The sequence below is a fragment of the Chinchilla lanigera genome, unplaced genomic scaffold (assembly GCF_000276665.1).
Source record: "Chinchilla lanigera isolate Chin_1 unplaced genomic scaffold, ChiLan1.0 scaffold00052, whole genome shotgun sequence".
NCBI classification, from domain to species: Eukaryota; Metazoa; Chordata; class Mammalia; order Rodentia; family Chinchillidae; genus Chinchilla; species Chinchilla lanigera.
Window position 1 is genome coordinate 15,006,564 of NW_004955453.1, and position 9,915 is coordinate 15,016,478.

A 9,915-nucleotide genomic window follows, 5' to 3' on the forward strand; every position below is an offset into this window, starting at 1 on the left:
TATAATCTCAGCACTCGGGAGGCTGAGGCAGGAGGAGGATCACTGTGAGTTGGAGGCCAGCCCAGGATTGTTCTGGGCTACAAAGTGAGTTTAAGGCCAGCCTGAACTGCACAGTGAGACCCTGTCTCAAAAAGATTTAAAAAAAAAAAACACCAAAACTTTAAAATCCATTCAACAATTCTACTTGGCAGAATGTACCTTTAAGGAAATAGCTGTTGATATAAGCAGATTTAGCTACAGGATGTTCAAAGTACAGCACTGTTTATATTAATAAAAAGGGAGGTTAGTTAGATTTTTGTGGTATAGCCAACAAAAATAGAAGATTGAGGCCAGTAATCCAGGAGCATTGGAAAGGAGTACTGAAAATTTGAGCCTAGCTGGGCAACTTGGTGATTTAGCAAGATCTTATCTCAAAAGAAAAAAAAAGGCCTGGGATATAGCTCAGGGCAAAGGCCCTGGGTTCAATCCCCTGTACTAAATAAATAAACAAATAGAGCTAGGGGTGTAGCTCAGCGGTACAGCGCATGCTTAGTATGCCCAAGGCCTTGGATTGGATCCCCAGCTCTACCAAAAAGAAAAAGACCATAATGTTATGAAAGTATTTTCAAAATATATTGCAAGTTAAACAACTAGTTAAAACACACGAATAAACTATCTGGGATTCGAGTGGAAACCCTCGAGACTTCATCTGTAACTCCTGAAAATTTTGCTACATAGTCCAGGCTGGCCTTGACCTTTCGATTGATCCTCCTGCATCAGCCTCCCAATGCTGGGATTATAGGCATGCCCCAGTACACTCTATTTATGACTTCATTTTTGTTAAAATAAAGTCCCTGGGAGTTGTAAAGACCAGACTAATCTATAGAAAATGATTGACTGAGTAAATGCTCAACAAATAGCAACTGGGTTCACACAGAGAAAAAAAAGGGTATTTGTAAAAATATTAGTAGCTGCCTCTAAGTAGAGATTGGATTGATTTTTGTCGTCTTGGCTCTTCTCCCTTTACCTGTAAACACGTATTTTTTTTTTTAATAAGGGGACAATGAAAGATTTTTAAAATTCTGCAAGGCTCAACTCCGGATAGTTCTCTACGAATACTTCCTTGGGTCCTTTCCTAAGTCAAAGACACCGCCCCCACCCGACTTGTGCCACTACAGGTCAAACCTCTAGAGCCGCCCCTCACAGTAGCACGTCTGATGAATGTATAGGTGGAGAGATGGCGCCTGCATCCCTTTACCAGCCGTCTCAGGGGAACGTGAGGCAGACACAAGCCACTGGCCAGCACTGACATCAAGCAAGGATCTAAAGGAGGTGCTTGTACACCCTTTTTCTCCAGAAGCCAGTGACTCAGGGCTCTCTGCACAGCTTGAGGGTTCCTGAGTGTCACCGGGAACAGAGGACCTGGGTGCAGAGGCGCAGAGCAAGGCCTGGGCTTTCGAGTGTGACCCCCTGCCCCCGCCCTATTCTTTTCCTTGGGACGAGGACAAAAGTGATTCTGAGTGCCAAGGGCCCCGCCCTCCTTTCCGCGTTACCTGGTGACTCGGACAGGAAGTGGGTGTTCGAGTTCTGCTTCCCCACGTGCCAACTCTAAGGCTTCTATTTCTGTAAAGTGGGGATAATGACGAAACGAGCAGCTGGGAAGAAAGACCGAAACTCGCTCGATAAGTTAACAGTTCCTATTTTGTGTATTTTTTGATTCAAGGAACCAGACGCCGGAGAGGGACAGTCCCTGCTGGCACAGCAGAACCGCGGCCAGGACGCGCGGCCCCTCTGAACGCCCCCTCCCCGCAGGAACCGGGGCCGCCTAGTCGGACCCCGAGTCCGCAACATCCTTGGGGTCCAGTGGGCGGAAAGGGGAGCGGGGGTGGGAGGAGCGCAAGGCCGGGGATGGCGCGCGGTTGGTGGAGAAGAAGCCGAAGAACTCCGCGGCGAAGGTGACGGCGTCTTGGGGCTGGCGCACCAGCAGGAAGAGCAGGAAGTCGGAGACGAGAGCCTGCGCGTCGGGGTGCCGCCGCAGGTAGCTGGCGTGGCCAAGCCGGAGCTGCTCCTGCGGGCAGGCGGTCCTGAGCCAGCCCTGGGGACGGATCCGGAGCCCCACCCTCGCTCCCAGCACCCCCTCTCTGGGGTATGCATTGCAGTCAGGCACAGAGAGACGAGTAGCGGGGAAAAGGGGGACCTCAGGCTGGCTGCAGCCCCCCTCACCTTCCGGTCCAGGAACTTGGAGTAGAGCTCCATGTCCTCCTCCCACGCCAAGGGCTTCTTGTGGAACACGGGCGGAGGCTCAATCTCATCTGCGTGGGGAAGGAGGAAGGCTGCGGATCCCTGCGCCCCAGAACCTTCCTCGATACAGAGGTCTCAGAACGCCCATTCAGAAGGCATGGGCTCGGGTCAAACCTCAGGATTCAGTCCACCTGGGCCGAGTTGCTGGAAGTTGCTGGGTCAGGGCCGGCGGGCGGCCCCTAGGACTCCTCCCAGGTCCTGGGCATCCACAGCACACTCATGCTGCTAAACCCAGGGCCCAGGAACCCCTCACCCCTTCACCTCCCAGCAGCTGCCCGAGAACTGGGCTGCACTCACCCTCCTCCCTCAAGATGGGCATCTTGGTGACAACGAAGCACCCGGGGGAGCCCACCTGGACTCTCTTTGCCAGGTGCCTGGAGAACAACGAAGAAGAGGGCAGAGTGAGGCTTCCTCCCCTTCCCCTTAGGGACAGGGCCAAACTCTAGGCCCCACTATGGAGATAGGCCTTTAAGGAGGGAATTTAAGTTAAAGTAGGTCACAAAGGTGGGGTCCTAATCAGGAGGGGTTGGCATCCTTTTTCATTTTTGGTCTTTTTTTTGAGACAGGGTCTCTCTATGCAGTTCAGGCTGGCCTTGAGCTCAGTTTGTAGCTCAGGCTGGTCTCGAACTCGCAACGATCCTCCTGCCTCAGCCTCACCAGTGCTGGGATTACAGGCGTGTGCCACCATGCCTGGCAAACTTTCTTTCTTTTTTTTTTTTTTTGTACCGGGAATCTAACTCATGACCTCAGGCTTGCCAGGCAAGTGCTTATGCCGCTGAGCTATATCCCCGGCCCGGGGTTGGCATCCTTATGAGGAAAAAGAAATGGTCAGAGAGCTCTCTATCCACTTGCACACAGAAGAAAGGCCGCAGGAGGACACTGGCAGGACGTGGCTGTCTAGGAAGAGAGGCGGCCCCAGGTCAGCTCTGCTGCCCTGATCGTGTACTTCCAGTCCCCACAACTCTGAGGAAGCAAATTGCTGTTACTTAAGCATCCAGACTGTGGGATTTTTGGCAGCTAAGACACCGCAGCGCCCCCTTAAGGGCTGTCCTGGACGTCTCCGCTTACTTTGGCCTCCCCTTCTAGTCTTTTGAGTTCTTGGGTCATATTCCAGATGACAGAGGGCTTGGCAAGCATTAGGCCCCTGCTTTAACAAGTAAATAAAAAAAAGTGCTGAGACCTTCAGATGTAAACACTAAAAAAAAAAAAAAAAAATTCACGGGACCTCCTGCTCTGTGTGGGACACTCAAACGAGTAGAAATATGCTAAGTTATGAACTGAATAAAGCCTACAACATTCTTGGTACTTTGTCCTCCAGTGCAGGGTCTCGGTTGATACCTCTTCTGAAATTTCAGGAAACAAATTCTCCTCCCCCACTGGCATTTTCTCCAGGTTTGGTGGCAGTGCAGTGCAGTGCAGTGCAGTGCAGTGCAGTGCAGTGCAGTGCTGGTGACAGCTTGGCAGGGTGCCAGGGCACTGCCCCAGCTCATTGGCTAGCTCACATGGACAGCCGCTAGAAACTTGGTATTTTCAGTACTTCCCTAGCCCGGGGACTGCTTCCCCTGTGCCCCAGGCTTTGTGGGGTTGCCAGGTACTTCCTCAGCCAGGCAGGGTTTTCTGGTGAGAAGGTGTGGAAGGCTCTCAAGGAGCCAATGAATGAAGAAGGGGTGAAAGATGTGGGCAGAGTAGGGGACACCTAAATCTCAATTGCAGCGCGTCCTGACGGTGTTCCCAGGAATAGCCAGTCTCCCCTTTGTGCCGTGCCCTTTCCTCATCGGTGGATGCCTGTCCTTGGACATCATACTGCCCCCTTGGCCCCAATTACGACTTAAATATACATATCTTAGTGCCCCAAAGATTCATGTATTGAGGGCTTGATCCTGAGGGTGCTAACCTAACCTGGTGAATGGACTAACCTATTGGCGAGTTCACTGGTGCGTGGGCAGTTAGGAGATGGGTCTAGTTGCAGGAAGTGGGTCAAGGGGACATGCCATTTGAGGTATATCTGGTCCCTCCTCCCTTCCCTTCTGGCTCTTTTCCTTTCTGCTTCTCAGCTGCTATGAAGTGAGCAGCTTTCCCCTGCCATGCCCTAGTGCCATGATGTTTCTGCTTTACCATGGCCTAAAAGCAGTGGCGCCTACCGACCATCAACTGAGACCACGAGCCCAAATAACCCTTTCCTCTTTCAAACGGATGCTCTCAGGTATTCTTTCTTTGGGTTTTTGCTTCGGGTTTTGTCCTCAGGTATTCTGTCACAACAATGGAAAGATAACACAGTCCTGGTGCCACCCCCCGACATATACAGTGGCTCACCCATCAGAGAGCAGGTAGAACTGACAGGACACGGGGATGCCCTCCTCCGAGCGCACAGTCTGCTCCACGATGAATACCTGGGCCTGCTGGCGGCCCACCTGGATTGTCTGGAAGCCTAGGGCTTGCTGCAGCCACCAAATGAAGGGAGAACGCTGAGGTGGGGTCACCAAGGTCTTCCCATTCCGGCCTGGCCCTTTCTTTCTCCTCCCCTCCCTCTGTTCCTCCCCTTCCCCCCCCCCAACCTCTCTGCCTTCTCCTTTTCTTCCTCCTCCTCCTCTTGCTCATGTCTTCATTCCTTATTCACCAGTGACAAGCAGCCCTTGGCTGATCAGACTCACAGGTGCCACCAGTTTTGAGTTGCACCCCCAAGCTAAATTGGGGACCCCTCACAGCCAACTAGCTCCAGCTTACCCTGTCCACCCCCTCCCCATGGCATCTCAGTGACGTGGCGCTTCTAGATTCCCTTACAGGGATGAGGGTCAGTATGGGGAGGGATAGTGGGGGGACAGGCTATTGGGGCTGTGAGGGGAGGTAGCGAGGAACTGAAGGGTGAGACTGTACTGCGGTTTGTGGTGGCCTCAGACCTGTACCACTGCTGTCACAATTAAGTGGAGAATTAATGGAGAGAAAAAAACCTGACACTGAACAGATGTTTCCAAGAAAATGGAGGAGAAATTGCATGTGTTTGTTTGTGTCAAACACATTGCTATTGGTTTTGTCTGCGATGGACAAGACTAGGATGTACTTTACAAAGTTGGTCAAAGAAAGACAAACTGAACTAGGTACGGTGGCACATGTCTGTAATCCCAGCACTTGGGAGGCTGATGTGGGAGGGTCAGAGAGAGTTCAAGGCCAGATTGTGCTACATAATGAGTTCAAAACCAGCCTGAGCTACATAGCAAGACCCTATCTCAAACAAACAAATAAATAAATACACAAACAAATAAATAAAAATAAAAGGGCCTGGGATATAACTAAGTGGTGGAGCACTAGTATGTGTGAAGCCTGTGTGATGTCTCTTTCAAAGCAGCCTTTCACTGTTTTTCACACACTAACTTGTGCAAAAAGGGCTGCTTCATTCAGTTGTCCCCATTCATTCCTCCTGCCCCTCACTTGATCTCTGTGAAAGGTTTTCTTCTGGTTTCTCGTGCCTTGGATGTCTCACTGCCATCCCCACTCTGATTTCCTTTCTACTCCACGGCTCTCTTCTCTCCCATGTCAGCACCTATCACCTCCCTTCTAGTTGGCACCCAGGACAAGTCGTCTGCCCGGGGAGACCTCGTACATAGGTGGAGCAGCAGAGTTTGCCCTCAGTGTCCAGGGCCAGGAAGCGGGCATTGCTGGGCACCATCTGCCTCCAGGCCATCACCCGCAGCAGCACCAGGTTGGCAGCCTCGGAGATGAAGCCCTCATTTGAGTCCCAGGGGAAAGAAGTCTTGCTGGTCTTCATTTCCTTTTCAGGGAAGATCTGGGTGAGGGGTCTCGAGCAGGAAGCGGGAGGGTGGGCAAGGTGGGTGTGGAGCACATGACCTTTTAGGAAGTCCTTGGTCCAGGCTCCTGGTCTCAGCCTCACCCAACCCAGTCCCTGCTTGTGGTTCGGAGGAGGATGTGACAGCAGTTCCCACCTGGCCATTACCCTTACCTCATCCTCTCTGAAGCTTCTGGTCACGGCCAGCTGGTTATCCTTCTTCAGCAAACTCGTCTTCCGCTCCATGGGGAGGATGGGGAACTGAGGGCCAGAGCATGCAGGGGAGACTCATGGACTCCCTGGAGGTTTAAAGTCTCTCTCTCTCCCTTCTTTCCTTTCTTTCTTTCTTTCTTTCTTTCTTTCTTTCTTTCAACAGTGCTGGGGACTGAACCCAAGGCCTTGAGCACAGGCAAATGCTCCACCACTGATTCAAATCCCCAGTCCTGAGCTTTGAAGGATATGCTTTAAAGGATAGCAACAAGCTGGGTGTGGTGGCGCATGCCTATAATCCCAGCACTCGGGAGGCTGAGGCTGGAGGATCATTGTGAGTTCGAGACCAGCCTGGGCTACAACGTGAGCTCAAGGCCAGCCTGAACTGCACAGTGAGACCCTGTCTCAAAAAGATTAAAAAATAATAATAATAATTAAAAAAAAAGGACAGCAACGAACCAAGAAAGCCTTCCATATACCATAAAGCTTGGCCATATGATGGTATAATTTGAAGCTAAAAGGCAGTGCCTCTCAGGACACAGGTTGTTTTTTAAATTTTTATTTATTTATTCTTTTTTAGGACACAGGTTTTATTTTAGGCTATTTTTTTTTTTTTTTTTTTTTTTTTTAATGTCTTTTCATTTTATTTATTTATTTATTTATTTATTTATTGGTACTGGGAATTGAACTCAGAACTTTGCACTTGCCAGGCAGGCGCTTGTACCACTGAGCCATATCCCCAGCCCATGGACACAGTTTTTAAAGGTGAACATGGACACTGGGAAGGTTCTTAAGCACACTTGGTTTCCAGTGTGTAGACAGATCAAGGCCACATTGTAAAAGTTAGTGAAGAGCCCGGGCTGGGGGCAAGGGATGTAGAGCCAAATGGTGAGGCCCTGGGGGAGCCGCTAAGCTCTGGGAAAGGTCAGTGACAGGGCTCCCAGGGAGACACCAGGCTGCGGCTGGAGGGCTCCACTTGTGTATAAGGAGAACATCTGCAGTAGCAACTGCTGCTGACCTCAGTGTCTCAGATGAATGGATGCTTGAGCTGTAAGTGGCGGGGTGGCAGGGTGACAGGAGACAGTAGATGTGCTATTCTACTGGACCCCTCCCTCCATCCCTCACAGGAGCTTTGACCTCTCACTCTGACTCAGGAACAAGGGTTGGGGACCCCTAGGAGGTACCTTAATGAACTCATGACTGTGTTGTTCTAAGGGCTCCAGTTTCCACGAGAGATAGCCTGGAGTGCAGAAAGCAAGGGCTGGCATCGCTGGATCTGTGGCTGTGAATGTGTCCCTCCCCCCATCCTGTCCCAGTCAAATCAAAGAGCGGGATCCTGGGATCAGAGACTCTGGGAATGGAGGGGATGGACAGTGACAGGCACCAAGAAGCCCAAATTCTACCCAGGACGGAGTTTCCACAAATGGTTTTATCCATGACGCTACGGCTCCCAGCGTGGACGAAGAGGCAGTGTGACATGAGTCCCTGCTGGTCCTTGTACTTCCCGCTCTGCACCTCGATGGTCATCTCTCCCTGAGGCTCCCCCGCGTCAGAGACCATGACCAGCGTCTCAGAGAAAAACAGCATTTGCAGCTCCTGCGGCCCTGAGTTGGTTTGGGGACAGGTAAGCCTCTGCTCTGGGCCCAGCCCCCTTGCACTTCCGGTGGCCCGCCTGCCCTCCCCGGCATCAGCGGGAGCAGTGGGTGAAGACCCCTCTTTCCCGAGTCCCGTGGCCGTCCCAGGAAGAATAGCAACACTAGGTCTCAGCCTTTTCTCAGCCTTGGGAGCCTGGAGCTGAGAGATGGGCCCCTTTGGGCCTTCTGTTCTTCTTGGGACTTGCTACCCTCCCCTCTCCGCCGGGAGCTTACTCAGGGAGTTGAGGAAGTGGATAGCTTCAGCATTGGCCTCTGGCCGTCGGGGGCGCTCCATGCTTGAGGACAGGTAGTCCCTTGGCTATGAGGCCTACAGAGCGAGAAGCCAAGGGGAGAAGGGTAGAGAGAGGTACCCCGCCCTGGCCCCTGCCCCAAGAGCTGAATCCACCAAAACCATCCCCAGGGATTGAGGGGAAGAAGAGCTCCCACTCTCTTTCCACCCCAAGAACCTTATTCTCACCTGCGGAGTGAACTGTGGAGGACGTGCTGTCTGCCACAGGCCCTCTGTGTGCATCTGTCTCCATGGCAACCCGAAGCTACTGTAGTTACCGCCTTTTAAAGGGCAATCAACTCACTTCTCTACCTATGCCCAGACCTTGAAGTAAATCTGACACAGCAGGCTCATCTCAAGATTGAGATGTTGTCCAGCAGGGGGAGTATTTGATATTTTTCATGACAAATTTTTTTTGAAAAGTGCATTATGGGGGTCATACAATAGCCACGTTTATTTTTTAGAAGTATTTCTATTGATTAATTATTAATATTAATTTTATGAATTTTACTGAACAGTGTGTGCTTAACGGGAAAATAAGCCAGGTGTAGTGGTACACGCCTCTAATCCCAGCACTGGAAAGGCTGAGACAAGAGGATCATTGCAAGTTTGAGACCAGCCTGGGCTACAAAGGGAGCTGAAGCCCTGCCCAAACTGCATAGTGAGATCCTGTCTCAAAGAGACAAAACAGCAAAAAAACAAACAGGAAAATAAAATATCGATAAAATAAAATATTAAAATTTTAATGTGTAATGAGTGTTTAGAATACATATCAGCATTTCCTTTTTTTGCCTTTTTGAGACAGGGTCTCGCTATGCAGTTCAGGCTGGCCTTGAGCTCACTTTGTAGCCCAGGCTAGTCTCAAACTCACAACAATCCTCCTGCCTCAGCCTCCCGAGTGCTTATATCAACATTTTCAGCCGGGCGTGGTGGCGCACGTCTGTAATCCCAGCACTTGGGAGGCTGGGGCAGGAGAATCGTTGTGAGTTCGAGGCCAGCCTGGGCTACAAAGGGAGCTCAAGGTCAGCCTGAACTGCATGGGGAGACCCTGTCTCAAAAAGACCAAAAAAAAAAAAAAACATTTTCAATGTCAACTGTTTACTTGCTTACAAAACCTAAAAAATAACAGCAGAAATAAATTCCTGTGTGAACTACAATGAAAATACAAACAAAAGGAACACCGCTCTGCTTTCTTAAATCACTTACAAGAGGCACTGATGAAGCATACTTCCCTAGATCCAAATTCAGTAGAGGGACAAATTATTCTTAAAGATAAGTTCATTACTCAGTCAGCCACTGATTTCCAAACTGCATTCCAGAAGCTAAAACAAGCTCTCCTAAATGCCGAGCCCTGAGCCTCCCCACAGGACACCATTTCAATTTATATGTTGATGAAAGGTGAGGTATGGCTTTGGGAGTGGTTACACAAGATCAGGGACCCACTTAACAAGCTATGGGGGTGCTGGGGATTTAGCTCAGCGGCACAGTGCCTGCCTGGCAAGTGCAAGGTCATGCATGAATTTGATTCCCGGTGGTGATGGTGGGGGGACAACCTATAGGGTATCTGAGTCATGAATTAGACCTTGTAGCAGAAGGATGTCCTTTTTGCCTTAGAGCTATGGCATCTGTAGCTCTCTTAGTGCCAGAGGCATCCAAGCTGACTTGAGGTAAAGATCTCACTGTATATACGCCTCACGCCTCAGGATGTGGCAGGGCGTCTT

General features: G+C 50.7%; 1 protein-coding gene across 1 annotated transcript; it reads right to left on the minus strand.

Moving 5' to 3' along the window:
• Positions 1-1,661: 1,661 nt before the first annotated feature.
• Catip (ciliogenesis associated TTC17 interacting protein) lies at positions 1,662-8,467 on the minus strand. Its single transcript, XM_005395652.2, has 10 exons — positions 8,384-8,467; positions 8,140-8,233; positions 7,675-7,875; positions 7,456-7,511; positions 6,236-6,322; positions 5,879-6,046; positions 4,594-4,718; positions 2,578-2,654; positions 2,203-2,291; positions 1,662-2,047 (listed from the first exon to the last, which is right to left on the minus strand). Exons 2-10 carry the CDS (start codon positions 8,198-8,200, stop codon positions 1,805-1,807), a joined length of 1,107 nt encoding a protein of 368 aa, XP_005395709.1. The 5' UTR covers positions 8,201-8,233; positions 8,384-8,467; the 3' UTR covers positions 1,662-1,804.
• Between the last annotated feature and the right edge of the window lie 1,448 nt (positions 8,468-9,915).